We start from the raw sequence: 19,464 nt of genomic DNA, 5'->3' as shown, positions 1-19,464 counted from the left end.
GAATATATAACTAGCACAAGCAACCTGCTAACTACGCAGACTGTGCCCATATCCCTCATATTTACCATATTGGATTCTGATGTCATAGCGCTGGGGAAATTTGACATCTATGCAGGCTTCCCGTTTCCCCAGGTCTTCCATCTTGAATTGCCATCATGGATTCTGACATCGTAGGGCAGTGCTCGTATTCCCAGACTGCGATCTTGGATCACAACGTTGGACTTTTTGAATTTCACACCAACAGGACAATGCTCCATCTTGTTTTTTTTTTTTTTTTAATTTTCCACCCTTTTACATTTAGGACAACTGCTTACTTCCACAGTGACGTCATATGAGTGGAGGAAAACCCCGCAGCAACGTTGGGCTGTTTTTGAATTTCCTGCCATAGGGCAGTTGGTCCTATGAGGTCACAGGAGTGGGCATCGGCAAATCTGGACTATGCATGAAGGCATGGGTGATTCCATTGGGGAGCGGGACAGCTGGCAAATATGCAGATTGGGTGTGAACCAACCCAACCCACTGCCGTTGGCATGTTATTCTGCAGACCAGCATTTCGTCCTGCTGCATGTCACCGTTTACATGTGTAAATTCATCCCCCTCATACAGAAAGTTTGTGAAGAATCTCACTGAGTTCTATTGGGGAGGTTCGAAATGATACATTTACTGATAGTAGTCTGAATATAAATTCACATTGTCTGGTGTCGGTGAATGTGGACAGGTCATTATAGCGACGCAGCATTTGATTCCCAATATGCTCGGCGGTGGCCGAAACAACTCAATTCGTGAAGTCCCGTTTTCTCTGAGTTTGTGAATACGTTACTGTTCTCAGCATTGTTTCTGATCATGTTCACAACATGTTTGTAACTGTATTCGCTCCGATCGTCCACGTCCATACTAGAGACAGACACTTCTGTGTGTGTGTTCGCATCGACTGAAGATGGCGGGAAATATTTTACGTTTCACGTATTCACTTCATGAACAATGCTATGTCAAGCGAATGGCATGAATTAATGGCATGTGGTGCTGCATTAACAATACTCGATAACACAAGCCGACAAAGACGAAGGCGTAGATATGGTGTTGGACGAAAACACACTATAGATTACGTGGCGGGAATAACATGCCGCGAGATCTGAATGTGGAAGACGGCGTTACTTTCGCTGACTTCGCTAGGGTTTCACCCTCCTGTTTTGAAAGTTTAACATATTTGAAAGAGCCATTTCTTTCAAACTGAGGCACAAATTTGATAAAAGAAACATTCCTTTGACGGAAATACTTGCTGTTAACCTTCAGTTTTTGGCAATAGGACAGTCTTTTCAAAACGTTGGATGTTTAAACCATATTTCATAGGTAGCGCTATGTCAAATACTTTCTGAGTTTGTGTAATCACTGGTTGAAGGAATATGCAAAAATAATTTAATTATCGTATGTAAATAACATCATAGCATATGCTTATTGTATACTGAAATACTTATAAGTATACAGTAATATATAATAATCAAGAAATCTTCATTATCAGTAACAACCACGTTTTTGTCAGTAATGTCACAATCGGTACTAAGGTGTGTGACGGGGGAATCTGCTTTTGTTGTTGATATCCCAGCCATATCCGTGCTCACTGATTATTTGTCCTTTCTCTTCTATAAAATCAGTTCCGCTTCGAAGAGAAATTGACAGATTACCTATACAGAGACCTCAGTTTCTTCTGTACGTCACTGCTGCTGGTGTTAAGCTCAACAGCGACTTTCTAGATGAAGTCTTTTATTTTGTTTACTCTAAGACGCAACGCAACACGAGCTATGTCGTGGCATAAACAAAAACTAGCGCTGTACAGTGGCATTTTGCGGTAATAGGCCAGAAACTATGTTTCCTTTCATCTGTACCAACACAACCACGTGTTCATAATGCGTTTTATTTCAAAATGTAAATTTAAAACTGCAGCAAATGAAGCAGGCGAAACGGAATACAGACGTCTAAAAAGTGTGACTAACCGAAACTGGAAATGGCTAAGCAAGAATCTCTAGAGGACAAATGCAATGCTGCAGAAACGTATAACTATGGGAAATATAGATACCGGCTACAGTAAGATGACAGAGGGGCCCGTCCGGCTGGCCGTGCGGTCTAACGCACTGCTTTCCGGGCGGGAAGGAGCGCCTGGTCCCCGGCACGAATCCGCCCGGCGGATTTGTGTCGAGGTCCGGTGAACCGGCCAGTCTGTGGATGGTTTTTAAGCGGTTTTCCATCTGCCTCGGTGAATGCGGGCTGGTTCCCCTTATTCCGCCTCAGTTACACTATGTCGGCGATTGCTGCGCAAACAAGTTCTCCACGTATGCGTACACTACCATTACTCTACCACGCAAACATAGGGGTTACACTAGTCTGGTGCGAGACGTTCCCTGGGGGTCCACCGGGGGCCGAACCGCACAATAACCCTGGGTTCGGTATGGGGCGGCGGAGGGGTGAAGTGGACTGCTGTAGTCGTCGTGGGGTTCTGGAGCACTGCGGCTGCGGCGGGGACGGAGCCTCTCCGTCGTTCTCCGTCCCCAGTTAACATACAATACTGTACATACAAAGATGAAAGAGACCTTTGGAGAAAAGAGAAGCACATGGATGAATGTCCAGATCTCAGAAGACAAGCCAGTTCCAAGCAAAGAAGGAAAAGCCGAAAGGTGGAAGGAATGCATAGAGGGATTCTACAAGAGAAATGAACTTGAAGATAATGTTATAGAAATGGAAGAGCAAGTAGACGAAGATGAGATGGGAGATACTATATTTCAGAAGAATTTGACAGACGACTGAAAGACCTAAGTCGAAACAAGGCCCCTGGAGTAGACGAGTTTACTCAGAATTATCGAAATTCTTGGTAGAGACAGACAGGGCAAAATTATTGCATCTGGTGTGCAAGATACTTGTGACAGGCGAAGTATCCTCAATGTTCAGAAGAATGTAATAATTCAAATTCCAGAGAAAGCAGGTGTTGACGAATGTGAATATTACCGAACTGGTTACAAAATACTACCCCGAGTTATTTACAGAAATTTGAATAAACTGGTAGAAGCCGACCTCGGAGAAGATGAGTTTGCGTGCTGGAGAAATGTCGTAACACGCGAGGAAATACTGATTATACGGCTTATCTTACACGATAGTTTGAAGAGAGACAAATCTATGTTTGTAAGACTTGTAAATTTTGAAAAAGCTTTAGACAATGTAGATTGAAACACACTCCTTGAATTTTGAAGGTAGTAGCGATAAAATAAGGGAAGGAAAGATTATTTTCTGCTTGTGCAGAGACCACGGTGCAGGAAAAGAGTCGAAGGAGATGAAAGGAAAGCAGTGGTTGAAAAGGGACCGAGACAGGATTGTAGCCTATCTCCTATGTTATTGAGTCTATACATTGAGCAAGCAGTAAAGGAAACCAAGGAGGAAAATGGAAGGGGAATTAAAGGTCATGGAGCAGAAATAAAATTCGAAGTTTGCCTGTGGCATTGTAATTCTGTCGGAGAGTGCAAAGGAGTTTGGAAGAGCAATTGAAAGGAACAGATGTGTCTTGAAAAAGATTATAAAATGAGCATCAACAGAAGTAAAAGAAGGGTAATGGAATAAAGCAGAATTATATTAGGTGATGCTATCAGAATTACATTACGAAATGAGACAATAAAAGCAGTCATTACGTTTTGCTATTTGGGCAGAAAAATAACTGACGATTGTCGAAGTAGGGAGGACATAGAATGCAGACCGTTAATAGCAACGGAAGAATTTGCTAAAAAGAGGAATCTGTCAACATCCAATATAAATTTCAGCGTTAGGAAATTTTTTCTGAAAGGATTTGTTGGGTTGCGGCCTTGTACAGCTATGAAACGTGGATCATAAGCAGTTCGGACAAAAATAGAATAGTAGCTTTAGAAATGTGGCGGTGTAGATGAATGCTCAAGATTAGATAGGTAGATTCGGTAATTAATTAGCAGGGACTGAATAAAATTGAGGAGGAAATACATATAGTGCTACTTGACAAAAGCAAGGGATCATCTGATAGGATGTATTATGAGGAATCAAGGAATTCTCAATTTGGTAATGGAGCGAAGTTCGGGGGCAAAAATAGAGAAGTAAGCATGAACACATTAAGTAAGTTCAAATGGATGTAGGTTGAAGCAGCTTTCACAGGACAGACTAGAGTGGAAAGCTTTATCAAGGCAGTCTTTGAACTGAAGACAACAACATCAGCATGCTTCATACATGTTGCCGCAGGCGAGCTACTGCTAATAGCTGTGTCACTGTAGACTTGCACCCCATTCGCCAGTACCAGTCAACAGAAATTAAAATAGAAAAAACTGTCGATACAGTAATCAGCTCCTGACTCCACACTCCCACCGTCCAATGAAAATAATTTTATTTTTCCGGAGAGACGGACTCTAGGAGCATGAAGGGGATACTTTGTATAAGATCCGGACGCACTACTGGCCCATTAGTATATACGGCATTCTGATGTACGCCACTAGCAACAGTACATGAAAAGGTCGTCTATAAAACAATATGACGACGGTCTCGGAAAGCTACGCTCGCAAGTAAATACACTCCTGGAAATGGAAAAAAAAACACATTGACACCGGTGTGTCAGACCCACCATACTTGCTCCGGACACTGCGAGAGGACTGTACAAGCAATGATCACACGCACGGCACAGCGGACACACCAGGAACCGCGGTGTTGGCCGTCGAATGGCGCTAGCTGCGCAGCATTTGTGCACCGCCGCCGTCAGTGTCAGCCAGTTTGCCGTGGCATACGGAGCTCCATCGCAGTCTTTAACACTGGTAGCATGCCGCGACAGCGTGGACGTGAACCGTATGTGCAGTTGACGGACTTTGAGCGAGGGCGTATAGTGGGCATGCGGGAGGCCGGGTGGACGTACCGCCGAATTGCTCAACACGTGGGGCGTGAGGTCTCCACAGTACATCGATGTTGTCGTCAGTGGTCGGCGGAAGGTGCACGTGCCCATCGACCTGGGACCGGACCGCAGCGACGCACGGATGCACGCCAAGACCGTAGGATCCTACGCAGTGCCGTAGGGGACCGCACCGCCACTTCCCAGCAAATTAGGGACACTGTTGCTCCTGGGGTATCGGCGAGGACCATTCGCAACCGTCTCCATGAAGCTGGGCTACGGTCCCGCACACCGTTAGGCCGTCTTCCGCTCACGCCCCAACATCGTGCAGCCCGCCTCCAGTGGTGTCGCCACAGGCGTGAATGGAGGGACGAATGGAGACGTGTCGTCTTCAGCGATGACAGTCGCTTCTGCCTTGGTGCCAATGATGGTCGTATGCGTGTTTGGCGCCGTGCAGGTGAGCGCCACAATCAGGACTGCATACGACCGAGGCACACAGGGCCAACACCCGGCATCATGGTGTGGGGAGCGATCTCCTACCCTGGCCGTACACCAATGGTGATCGTCGAGGGGACACTGAATAGTGCACGGTACATCCAAACCGTCATCGAACCCATCGTTCTACCATTCCTAGACCGGCAAGGGAACTTGCTGTTCCAACAGGACAATGCACGTCCGCATGTATCCCGTGCCACCCAACGTGCTCTAGAAGGTGTAAGTCAACTACCCTGGCCAGCAAGATCTCAGGATCTGTCCCCCATTGAGCATGTTTGGGACTGGATGAAGCGTCGTCTCACGCGGTCTGCACGTCCAGCACGAACGCTGGTCCAACTGAGGCGCCAGGTGGAAATGGCATGGCAAGCCGTTCCGCAGGACTACATCCAGCATCTCTACGATCGTCTCCATGGGAGAATAGCAGCCTGCATTGCTGCGAAAGGTGGATATACACTGTACTAGTGCCGACATTGTGCATGCTCTGTTGCCTGTGTCTATGTGCCTGTGGTTCTGTCAGTGTGATCATGTGATGTATCTGACCCCAGGAATGTGTCAATAAAGTTTCCCCTTCCTGGGACAATGAATTCACGGTGTTCTTATTTCAATTTCCAGGAGTGTATATTCTGTTTCAGCATTAGAGATCGCCGCGTCAGTCATTTTCTCGCAGCAAGCGAAATGATAAAGCAGCGTCACCTGTTGTTACAGAGGGGGTATGAGACGTAATGGTCAGTATTCAGGGCTACGACATGAATGATCATTTGCTGCACAATAACTTCATACGGACATTTGTCCTACTCCGAATTGCTTTCGAGGTAGAACACGTTTGATGAACATTGTTATTTATTTTCTGTATTATTGAATACATTGTCAGGTTCACACATGAACACTTGTGCAGCAGTAAGTAAACCTTGCAAACTGGATTTTACGAAGTATCAATAGAAAAAAACTTATTTTTAACAAATTAATCTCCAAGCATTATCGTACACGTCACTACCTTGTACCATTCAACAATTTGTTGCCGTTTCTGCTAAGGTTTTGAACTACACGATTAGAAGATAAATAGGTACTTGGAAGAATAACGCAATGAGAACTCTGGTAAACACTCTACGATCAGGAACTCGATATGTGGGAAAGCGCCGACGGTATTCTTCGACAGCAGGAGCTGCAGCGCAGTATTGAGTTTATCGTAAGAATAAATCTGATGTCAACATTACACTTCGCATGCTTCCGTGTTTACTAGAATCTCATTGAATTTCGTTTCACATTGAACGGAAGCCAAGATGTCTCTAGTACAGCCAAATATGATAATAAGGATGCGTTTTATGCTGTGCGTTACGAGGACACCGACTCAGCGATGAATGGGACAACAGCTTTATCGCCGCCTGTAACTTTTGTAATTAAGAAGCAAAATGATACGAACAGAGAAACAATAGCTACAGCTTCGAATCTTATTTAAGTTTTACATAGAATGATATAGTGGCAAAACTCCGACAATACACTCCTTAGGGACCAGACGGAAAACATAACATGCTCTCCAAAAAACTGTTTAGATGTGTGTCAATTTCTAAGGGACCAAACTGCTTGGGACATCGGTCCCTAGACTTACACACTACTTAAACTAACTTATGCTAAGAACAACACACACACCCATGCCAGAGGGAGGACTCGAACCTCCGGTGGGAGGGGCCGAACACGCTCTCCTTCTTTGATAACATAGTATTGTAATTAAAAACAAGAGTCATGAAAATTGCTAACAACATAAACACAGGGTAATTTTTCTGCGTGACCTATGTGTGACATAAAACCTATGGCAGAGATTTCAACTTATAGTTAAATATTGAATCTACTGATGGCTTACAGTCAGTCGTCTGGTAATCTCAGAGCTCCATCCATATAATACACGTCAGTACTGGAACTGTACTCTGCTAAGTTGACAACGAGGCGATCAGCAACAGATTCCCCGGAGCCAGCCAAGTTCCACATTATCTCCTCCTCTTTTATGACGTGCTATTCTGCATCCTGCCCGTGTTCGGCTGCGACGAGTGACAAAGCTTTACACATTAGGTCCAATACATCTGGAAGCTTAATGTCTTGTTATTTCTCGAGACAAATCCAGTAATTTGGCTCTAGATCAATGCTATTGCGTTCAGGATACAGTGATACGATAGCAACTCAGAAATGCAGCAATTGTTCGGTGTGCTCCATAACGTGAAAATTATTGTTGTCCATGTTTCTACGACGCTTATTCATTCTGGCTCATATGAGAGCACATCTGTGGTATGAAACAACGGACATAGTCCAAGTTAAAAGGGTTTGATGTTTCATCTTTGTGCCAAAAATTTAATTTACAATGTTTTCTTAATTTAAATATTCTTTGTTAAATATTTTTATAAAATATCGATAACTACTTTTAATACAAGTGATGATTAGATACGTGTTGATTAGCATATATTTGATGATTTTTGCATTTAAATGGTGTCATTACTACAACTGAACGAAAAAATATAAAAAACGCTGTGAGTTTTGACTCAGAAAACCACATACTAACATTTGTCAACGGTACCGATTAAGCTACAAATGTCTTTTACTGAGACGCCTTGATTTTAGCAAATACAGCTTCTCGAAAACCTTTCAAGATAATTTTTCTTTGTAATCTTGTGAAAATTGAAGAACATGTTTCTCGCCACTTTTAACAGGGTTCCACGCAAGTGCTTCACTACGGAGCAGAAAGCAGCGGCTGCCATTTTCGTTTTACATACCAACGGAGCGACAGTCAGACCACAACTAGCGTTTACAGAGATTGTGTCCTTACACGATTTTTTGAAATAAAAACTACAAAGGTTTAGGATGAGTAAGAAAAACGTTGATGGCTGTTAATACATTGGAATATCTTAAAGTTGCACTTGCGGTAATAAGATATCTAACATACAGGGTATTCGGAAATTCGCGTTATAAACTTCTAGGACTTGTAGAGGAGAGTGAGTATAGAATATTTTGAACAGGAACCCATGACCGGTAACGTACCGTTTCAGTGCTACAGCCATCTGAAAACATGTTTGCTAGGCAGTTTTGCAACAGGATTTGGGGGAGGGGAGCTTACATCGGATTGACTGATGTCATTTAACGTCTATTCTCCCTCTTTGACTGGTTCGAGTCTCAGTCAGTGTCTGCGAATGTTAGAGCAAGGTGATTGGACACAACATGATGCTTCTGTATGACAAAACTCATGGTAATGGAAGAGATCTTTATCAAGATCGTTAGCCACAGCGTCCGAATCCATCGCATACCCATTTCACCACTAGGCCTACTACGCAACGGTTTCGAGAAAGGGATACCTTCACCGTCAGAAGGCGTGACTGTTGTGCTATGACCAACAACTACATCCATACGATCTCCAACAATCCATACCACAGTCTCTTGAATTAGGCTCGAACAAGGTAAGCCGGCCGGAGTAGCCGAGCGGTTCTAGGCGCTTCAGTCTGGAACCATGCGACCGCTACGGTCGCAGGTTCGAATCCTGCCTCGGGCATGGATGTGTGTGATGTCCTTAGGTTAGTTAGGTTTAAGCAGTTCTAAGTTCTAGGGGACTGATGACCTCAGATGTTAAGTCCCATAGTGCTCAGAGCCATTTGAACCATTCGAACAAGGTAAGAGATGTAGAACAGACGTCACATGACATCAGCCAATCTGACGTAAGTAACCCTGACTACCCTGTTGCAAACCTACCTAGCAAACATGTTTTCAAAAAGCTGTGGCACGCAAACGGCACGTTTCCGGACATGGGTTCTTGCTGATAATCATTTGTACTCACTCCCCTCTACAAGTCCTAGAAGTCTGTAACGGGATGGATTTTCTGAACACCCTAGGTGAGTAGGTCCTACTTCCAAGAACGTTAACTACACTAGTATACGTGTGCTGTGGTTGCTGACCAATCATCACCTTTTTGTTTGGTTACATCTGGTTTATTCTTATGAAGGACAAAGTATACCAACGCAGAAGCCGCAAACATACAGCATTAGAGTAGGCATGTGAGATTTTAGCTAGCGTGTGTGCAAAAACAGTTAACGGTTGCTTCTTTGTGATACACTCAAATGCCTGGCACCACTATACAAACATGGTCAGCTGCGCGTTCAACGGACCACTTTAATGGCAGACATGCATGTCGAGCAAAGAGTCTCGGAAACAATGAGGTAGGTTGGGCTAGGTTATACGTCAACGAGGTCGGGTAGGTAAGACTCACGCATGCCCGGCACTAGCCTAACAACAAATTTGCATTAAGTGTAGTCTGCCTGAGAAGCCATTGGGAGTAGGAGATATGTCAGTATGAAGTTTTTTCTTTCCAACGATCGTTCCTGTCTTTTCTCCAAATATGACAATTTCTGCTGGGACACTCTGTATAAACGTGACGGTTCCCTACACAGCGGGACGGTGCAGAAAAGCGGAGTCGCAGTTATCTGTTGTGTTGGCAGACACTCACCTGGCGACGGCTTGTGGCCGAAGACGCCGCAGAAGAGGGCTGGCAGGCGCGCCGAGCCGCCCACGTCGGACGCCAGACCCACCAGCGACGCCGCGGACCCCAGCAGCGCCGCCTGCGGACCAGAACGTACACTAAGGTGACAAACATCGTGGGATAGTGATCTGCATGTCTACAGATGGTGGAAGTATCGCGTACACAAAGTATAAAAGGACAGTGCATTGACAAAGTTCTCATTTGTACTCTGGTGATACATGTAAAAAGGTTTCAGAGGTGAATATGGACGCACGACGGGTATTAACAGACCCTGAACGCGGACTGGTAGATGGATCTACAGGCATTGAACATGCCCTTTCGGGAATCTCTGGGGAATTCAATATTCCGAGATCCACAGTGTCAAGAGTGTGCCAAGAATGCCAAATTTCAGGCATTACTTCTCACCACGGACAACGCAGTGGCCGACGGCCTCAGCTTAACGACCGAGAACAGCAGTGCTAATAGACAAGCAACACTGCGGGAAGTAACAGCAGAAATCAATGTAGAATGCACTTAGAAAGTATCCTTTAGGGCAGTGTGCGAAATTTGGCGTTAATGGACTACGGCAGCAGACGATCGAGGCGAGTGCCTTTCCTAACAGCACAACGCCTGCAGCGCCTCTCCTGGGCTCGTGACCATACCAGTTGGACTCTAGACTACCGGAAATCCGTGGCCTGGCCAGATGAGTCCAGATTTCAGTGGTAAGAGCCGATGGTAGCGTTTGACTGTGGCGCAAACCCCTCGAAGCCTTGGTCCAAGTTGTCAACAAGGCATTGTGCAAGCTGGTAGTGGCTCCATAATGGTGTGGGCTCTGTTTACGTGGAACGGACTGGGCCTTTTGGTCCAACTGAACCGATCATTGACTGGAAAAGATTATGCTCGGCTACTTGGAGACTGTTTGCAACTATTCGTGGACTTCACGTTGCGAAACAACGCTGTCACTTTTTCGGGCCACAATTGCTCGCAATTGGTTTGAAGAAGATTCTGGTCAATTTGAGAGAACGCTTTGGCCATTCAGATCGCCCGGCATGAATCCCGTCGAAGATTTATGGAACATAATCGAAACGTCGGTTCGAGCACAATAACCTGCACCGGCAACACTTTCGGAGTTATCACTGCTAGAGAGGCAACATGGCTCAATATGTGTGCAGGGAACTTCCAACGAATTGTAGAGTCTATGCTACGTCGAGATTCTGCACTATGCCTAGTAAAAGGACGTCCGACTCAATGTTAGGAGGTATCACATGACTTCGGTCACCTCAGAGTATTATTTAACGCCTACTCACCTCCCTCCCTCAGACGTAAGTTGCCTCTTTAAAATAAATACTCCATAGACATACGACGGTTGCTCCAGAAGCATCCAACCTGAACGTGTGGACATCAGTTGTTGTTTCTAACAAATGGCTATGGTATAAAGTACCAATATTTTATAACATTTAAGTGTGAATTTTGACGTAGTTTCGTATTTGTTTGGGAGCCATCAGTGGATTCCTCGACATGGATAAAACTGGTCAACGTTATGTGATACAATACTTTCACTTAACCTTGGAGCAGAACATGGGGAAAATGTTGCATTGCTACTAAACCATCATAAACTTTATTACTGTAAATGTTATTCAAAATAAGTCATAATTTATAGGTTATGCACTAGTTAATTACAATTATTAGACCTCCAATAGTGTGTTACACACAAAGTAAGTACAGAACGTTACTGTTCAAAATGTTATTGGAAAAGATCATGGAAAAGATTCATGTTATGCACTCGTTACAAATTATTGTAACTCCAAGAATATTTTACACATGATGAGTAGAGTCTTCTGCCTTAGGTACTATAATTACATCTAAGGAAGAACAAGCTTACACTTCTTAGGTCACACAGGGAGTCTTCTTCTGAGTCCTTGTTTTCCTTATTTGCTGCTTCAAAGTCTGGGTCTATATCACTACCATCTGTACAAACATTATTTTCTTCCAGGAAATCTTCCTTTTCACTAAATTCTCCATTGTCTATGCCTTTATCAACTTCTTCAAGTAAATCAAGAGACAAAATGAAAATCAGCAGCATATACAGGGTGTTACAAAAAGGTACGGCCAAACTTTCAGGAAACATTCCACACACACAAAGAAAGAAAATATGTTATGTGTCCGGAAACGCTTACTTTCCATGTTAGAGCTCATTTTATTACTTCTCTTCAAATCACATTAATCATGGGATGGAAACACACAGCAACAGAACGTACCAGCGTGACTTCAAACACTTTGTTACAGGAAATGTTCAAAATGTCCTCCGTTAGCGAGGATACATGCATCCACCCTCCGTCGCATGGAATCCCTGATGCGCTGATGCAGCCCTGGAGAATGGCGTATTGTATCACAGCCGTCCACAATACGAGCACGAAGAGTCTCCACATTTGGTACCGGGGTTGCGTAGACAAGAGCTTCCAAATGCCCCCATAAATAAAAGTCAAGAGGGTTGAGGTCAGGAGAGCGTGGAGGCCATGGAATTGGTCCGCCTCTACCAATCCATCGGTCACCGAATCTGTTGTTGAGAAGCGTACGAACACTTCGACTGAAATGTGCAGGAGCTCCATCGTGCATGAACCACATGTTGTGTCGTACTTGTAAAGGCACTTGTTCTAGCAGCACAGGTAGAGTATCCCGTATGAAATCATGATAAAGTGCTCCATTGAGCGTAGGTGGAAGAACATGGGGCCCAATCAACACATCACCAGCAATGCCTGCCCAAACGTTCACAGAAAATCTGTGTTGATGACGTGATTGCACAATTGCGCGCGGATTCTCGTTGATTGTGAAAATTTACAGTTTGATCACGTTGGAATGAAGCCTCATCCATAAAGAGAACATTTGCACTGAAATGAGGATTGACACATTGTTGGATGAACCATTCGGAGAAGTGTACCCGTGGAGGCCAATCAGCTGCTGATAGTGACTGCACACGCTGTACATAGTACGGAAACAACTGGTTCTCCCGTAGCACTCCCCATACAGTGTCGTGGTCAACGTTACCTTGTACAGCAGCAACTTCTCTGACGCTGACATTAGGGTTATCGTCAACTGCACGAAGAATTGCCTCGTCCATTGCAGGTGTCCTCGTCGTTCTAGGTCTTCCCCAGTCGCGAGTCATAGGCTGGAATGTTCCGTGCTCCCTAAGACGCCGATCAATTGCTTCGAACGTCTTCCTGTCGGGACACCTTCGTTCTGGAAATCTGTCTCGATACAAACGTACCGCGCCACCGCTATTGCCCCGTGCTAATCTATACATCAAATGGGCATCTGCCAACTCCGCATTTGTGAACATTTCACTGACTGCAGAACCACGTTCGTGATGAACACTACCCTGTTGATGCTACGTACTGATGTGCTTGATGCTAGTACTGTAGAGCAATGAGTCGCATGTCAACACAAGCACCGAAGACAACATTACCTTCCTACAATTGGGCCAACTGGCGGTGAGTCGAGGAAGTACAGTACACACTGACGAAACTAAAATGAGCTCTAACATGGAAATTAAGCGTTTCCGGACACATGTCCACATAACATCTTTTCTTTATTTGTGTGTGAGGAATGTTTCCTGAAAGTTTGGCCGTACCTTTTTGTAACACCCTGTGTAATGTGATAATTTCAGGAGCAAGGGGCGAGATTAGTACTGAATAGGGCCAGTGTGATATAAACTAGCAGTCTCCTGTGACTACTTGATATTTCACCTAAGATGCCACAGTAGGATAAATTGTAAGTGATAAAAGAACTACGCCGACTTTTAAAAACAGGCACAGTGTTGCTAAACATTCGTAATATTTATGTCGAGACAATCAGTGTCAGCAAACTGCTGGAATCAGGCAATAAGTAATTCAGCCACTGTTAACAACGATGTTTGCCATAAAGGTACTCAAGAGCATGTTTCGCTCATGTGTCCAGATTGGAGGGAACCGCAGAGAGATACCAACTGCAACCGTAAATTTATGACGGTTCAGTAATCTAGGGTTAGAGGTCTTAGTCCAACAAATATTAAAGCTGAGCTAGATCCTACTCCAAGGTAGTCTATTTCTTCGTTTACAACAGTAATATATAGGATAGCAGAACTTTTATTTGAATATTAAGAAAAATCCCATCTTTATGGAAGGACTTCAGCTGTATATACACGTGCTTAACACAATGCCACTACGTAAACTTCAAATCAATACCGTCTATAACTGTTTTTTATGGAACTGTATGCAACAAGAAACATTAAGTGGAACACTGCAGTTAATGAACACTGTTGAAATTTTTTCTGAAGTTGACGACAGTGAATTTCAATCTTCTTTATTGAAATAGGGTCTAGTGGAAAACCTGCAACATAGAGTTCCACCTTGTTGCACCTAGATTCATTTTTTTCAGTTTTAGATGGTCTTCATCTTTGCATAGCAAAACGGCAGTTTTAGTTTAGTTTATTTTAGTGATGATTCTTCGACGGAATGCCATGTGGCCCAGTTTACTACCAAAAAAATGGCTCTGAGCACTATGGGACTCAACATCTTAGGTCATAAGTCCCCTAGAACTTAGAACTACTTAAACCTAACTAACCTAAGGACATCACACACACCCATGCCCGAGGCAGGATTCGAACCTGCGACCGTAGCAGCCTCGCGGTTCCGGACTGCAGGGCCAGAACCGCACGGCCACCGCGGTCGGCCTTATCAGTTCTATCCATAAATATGCTTTATTGGTAAATGACTCTTGGTTCTCGAATTTCTATCAGAGTTTTCAGCTGACGTGAACACCGCATTATTGGATGTGTTGGATTGATAATATCAAAGTTTGTCTGCCACCGTCACCATGCGATTGTCATTCCATGAAGCCACAAGTAACAACTGCAGATAAGTACCCAATTAGCTGACAACGGCTCCATCATATAAACAGGACCTTTAAAAAAATGTGTTTATTCACATAAGAGACGTGGACAAGAAATGCTGAGGGTGTGTAGTCTATCTGTAAACAGAAAAGCGAGCAACGTTCATGGTGAGAGTCGTTGCCTTTCCCGGAAAAACAACAGCCGCCGTACAGCATGACTAAGAATCAACTACACCTTCCAGCCACTTCTCTAAATAGTCACCTCTCCGACTTAGTCATTTACCGTAGCGTTGTACCAACTTTCCGCTACCCTCGTTTTAGAAGGCAGCCGTTTTTGGTTTCCGCCAATTCTCTACGCTGATCTGCAGCTCGTCGTCGTTGCCAAAACGTTGTCTTTCCACCCAGCAGTTCGTATGATCAGAGATGAAACTCTGCCGGATTTTTTTTTTCCTTTATTGTAATTTTAATACCTGTACATCAGGTAGGCTGGCAGCAGCATCCTACGCTGCTCTTCAGCCGTAGAGTGGACAATGAGCAAACATAAAGAAGACACATAATAGACATATTGACGGGCAAAAAACAGTAGACACAGAATTCAAAAACATGGAGCCGTTCAGACTCGACGAAAAATACACTGAAACACGTTGGCACGGCGCACCAACACTGATGATTTCCACGACACAGGTGAACGTTGGAGCGTGACGGCAAACACTAAACATATACATGATGGCACACACACGAGAAAACGATGGCGACGATCTCCAGCGCGCGAATGACCACGGAGCGTGTGCGAGTCCGGGGACCTGCCAAGAGGGGAGAAGGGGGGGAGGGGGGGAAGAGGGGAGAGAAAAGATGCCAAAGGCAGAGGAGATGGTAGGAGGAGGGGTAGGGGAAACCCAGAGGAGGAGTGGGGGAAAGGGAGAAGGGAGGGGAAGGGGGAGAGAAGGGAGAGAGGGTGCCCATAGGAACAAACACAGGAAGAGGGATGGAGGATCAAAGTTGGTAGGAGGGGTAGACGGAGGGGAGGAGGGCATCATCAGGGAGGGGGAGCTGGCGGAAGCCACCTTGGGAGAGGGTATGGAGAGTGGAGAGATGGAGAGCAGGTGGGACGTGGAAGTACAGGCGTGGCAGCAGACGTGGGCGGGATAGGATGGGAGAGACCAGCGGGTGAGGAGGATCGAGTTTACGGGAGGTGTAGAGGATCCGTATCTGTTTGAGGAGAGGGAGCAGGTGGGGGAAGGGAATTAGGTCGTACAGGATCCGTGTGGGGGAGGGGAGACAGATGCGATAGGCGAGGCGAAGAGCATGGCGTTCTAGGCTCTGAAGGGATTTGTAAAAGGTAGGGGGAGCAGAGATCCAGGCAGGGTGGGCATAGCAAAGGACAGGGCGAATGAGGGATTTATAGGTATGGAGAATGGTGGAGGGGTCCAGACCCCATGTACGGCCGGAAAGGAGCTTGAGGAGACGGAGTCGGGAGCGTGCCTTGGTTTGGATCGTCCGGAGGTGGGGGGTCCAGGAGAGGCGACGGTCAAGGGTGACACCAAGGTACTTAAGGGTGGGGGTGAGGGTGATAGGACGGCCATAGATGGTGATGCAGAAATCGAGGAGGCAGAAGGAAGGGGTGGTTTTGCCTACAATGATCGCCTGGGTTTTGGAAGGATTGACCTTAAGCAACCACTGCTTGCACCAAGCGGTGAACCGGTCAAGATGGGATTGGAGAAGGTGTTGAGAGCGCTGCAGGGTAGGGGCAAGGGCAAGGAAGGCGGCGCCATCGGCGTACTGGAGAAGATGGATGGGGGGTGAAGGCAGCGGCATGTCCGCCGTATACAATAGGTACAGAAGAGGGGAGAAGACGGAACCTTGGGGCGCACCGGCGGACGGGAAAAAGGTGTAGGAATCCGTGTTGTGGATGGTAACGTTGGAAGAACGATGGGAAAGAAAGGAGCCGATCAGACGGACGTAGTTAATAGGAAGGGCGAAGGTTTGGAGCTTGAAGAGGAGACCGGAATGCCACATGCAGTCATAGGCTCGTTCAAGGTCAAGGGAGAGGAAGATAGTGGAGCGACGGGAATTAAACTGTTATGAGAGGAGATGAGTGAGGTAAAGGAGAAGGTCATCGGTTGAGAAGGATGGCCGAAAGCTACACTGGGTAATAGGAAGGAGGCGGTGCTGGAGGAGATGCTGGTGGATGCGTTGGGTGAGGATGGATTCCAGGACCTTGCTGAAGACCAAGGTAAGGCTGATGGGACGGTAGGAGGAGACAGCAGATGGCGGTTTACCGGGTTTAAGGAACTTCAGGATATGGGAGGTTTTCCACAGGTCGGGGTAGTAGCCGGTGGACAGGACTAATTTGTAGAGCCTGGACAGGGTAGAGAGGAAAGAGGCAGGAGGTTCACAAAGGTGTCAATAGGTGACACGATCGTGACCAGGAGCAGTGTTGTGTTTCATGCGGAGTGTATCGATGAGATCCTGTGTAGTGATAGGGGCATTGAGGTCTGTGTGTGCAATGTTGTCAAAGTACTGGAAACCAGGTGCGAGGGGAGGGACAGAGGTGTCAGTTCGATCGCGGACATCTGGGAAGAGGGAGTAATCGAACTGGGGATCGTCAGGGATGGTGAAGACATTGGAGAGGTAGGAGGCAAAGTGATTGTCCTTACTAAGGTTGTCAGGGAAGGGTTGGTTATCATGAAGGAGAGGATAGTAGGGGGGGGGGGGTTTAGATCCGGCAAGGCAGCGGAAGGCTGACCAGTAATTGATCGAGTTGATAGGAAGGGTAGCGTTTAAACGGGTGCATGTCTGTCGCCAGTCCCGGCGTTTCTTAGCTGCGAGCAAGTTACGGATGTGTCTCTGGAGTTGCCGGTGGTGTCATAGTGTGTCCGGATCACGCGTGCAGTGGAATGCATGGTAGAGATGGCGGGATTCACGGAGGAGGAGGACAGCCTGTGGGGGTAAGGTCGGATGGTGTGGGTGGATGGCGACAGATGGGACGTGGGCCTCCACGGCCTCAGACAAGGTCTGCTGCAGAAAGGAGGCGGCATGGGTAATATCATCAGGGTGGCGGTAGGTGAAGGGGTGGCTATCGACCTGGGTTGATAGGGTATCCTGGTAGGCATTCCAGTCGGCACGGGAATAATCATGGACGTACTTCGGGGGACGGTTATGACGAGGGTCAGGGTGGAGGCGACGACCGTCTGAAACGGTGAGGAGGACTGGGAGATGGTCATTACCAATGGGGTCCAGGACATCCACCGTTATGCAGCCAAGGAGGCTAGGGAAGGAGAGTACGACATCAGGAGTGGAGTTGAATTCAGGACGGGTGTGCTGGGGAATGGGGACGAGGTCGCCTTGGAGGGAGGAGAGGAACCGATGCCACCGCCGTAACTGCGTGGCGGAACGACTATGGATGTTGAGGTCGGCGGCGATCACGTAGGAGGAGAAGGTACGGTCAATGTGGGAGAGGAAGTTAAAAGGAATGGGGGTGTTAGGGCGGACATAGATGGTGGCGCAGGTGATGGTAAGGCCAGGGAAGAAGAGACTAAGGATCAGGTGTTCAGTGGGGTTGGGAAGGAGAGGTTGGAGCCAAACTGGGATCTGGCGGTGGTGACCAGTGGCAACTCCACCACGCGCTATCGGGAAGGGATTGTCGGAGCGATGAAGGAGGTAGGGCGAAGTGTATAGGATGTGGTGAGGCTGAAGAAAGGTTTCATTGAGGAGGAAGGCATCCACGCGGCGGGTGGCGAGGGTGTGCATGAAGAGGTTCTTGTCGGCGGGAAGGGAGTGGATGTTGTTGAACAGGATGCGGTGCTGTCGCGCCATGACAGGGATTTAGACGAGGGTGTCGAGATGGGAGAAGGTGAAATGGGCCTGGTTGTGGGAGCAGGTGGCATACATTTTAAGATGGAAGAAGGAACGGGCGGCGAGGGATATGTGTTGGAGGGCGTGAGGGCGCTGGAAAGGGTGGATATTTTGTAGAACAATGGTGAGGAACCTGATGATGTCCTCAGTGGTGGGGGGGGGACGAAGGGAATTGCCAGGAGGGTGGGGGCGTCCAGAGGGCGGACAGGGACGGTGAGTTCAGGAGTGGTCAGAGGGGGTCGGGCTTTACATTTTTGGGAGTATGTGGGATGCAGGAGATTACAGGTATTACAGGAGGGAGGGGACCGAAGGTTAGGGCACTGCCGGAGCAAATGCGCTTGCTTACAGTGCGGGCAAGTGGGGGCCTCGCGGCACTCAGTTGTTTTGTGTGCGTTGTAGTGCAGACACCTCTGGCATAGGAGAGATTGAGGAGGGGAACAGGAGGGGTCGACCTTGTATCACTCAGCCGGAGCCAATTACGGGCTTTATTGTGGGTGATCAAACACTTCCCATCGAAAACGCTGCAGAAGCATCTTTATTACCCCTGCAACGTTCGGCCGAGAACTGTCACAAAGCAGAAACAGTATGACAGTTACGTATACAGGGTGGTCCATTGATCGTGACCAGGCCAAACATCTCACGAAATAAACCTCAAACGAAAAAACTACAAAGAACGAAACTTGTCTAGCTTGAAGGTGCAAACCAGATGGCGCTATGGTTGACCCGCTAGATGGCGCTGCCAAAGGTCAAACGGATACCAACTGCGTTTTTTTAAAATACGAACCCCCATTTTTATTATATATTCGTGTAGTACGTAAAGAAATATGAATGTTTTAGTTGGACCACTTTTTTCGCTTTGGATGGCGCTGTAATAGTCACA

At 46.5% G+C, this 19,464-nt stretch overlaps 1 protein-coding gene across 1 annotated transcript in view; it reads right to left on the bottom strand.

The window, feature by feature from the left end:
- Positions 1–19,464, bottom strand: part of LOC126088493 (fatty-acid amide hydrolase 2-A-like) — a 250,432-nt gene that overhangs the window by 95,577 nt on the left and 135,391 nt on the right. Inside the window, exon 5 of the mRNA XM_049906673.1 lies at positions 9,852–9,963. Within this exon, the coding sequence (XP_049762630.1) occupies positions 9,852–9,963 (112 nt within the window). The remainder of the gene's footprint in view (positions 1–9,851; positions 9,964–19,464) is intronic.

Source organism: Schistocerca cancellata, chromosome 1 (genome assembly GCF_023864275.1).
Source record: "Schistocerca cancellata isolate TAMUIC-IGC-003103 chromosome 1, iqSchCanc2.1, whole genome shotgun sequence".
Lineage (NCBI taxonomy): Eukaryota > Metazoa > Arthropoda > Insecta > Orthoptera > Acrididae > Schistocerca > Schistocerca cancellata.
Note: the sequence above shows the minus strand (reverse complement) of the source record. Positions and strands in the feature narration are given on the sequence as shown.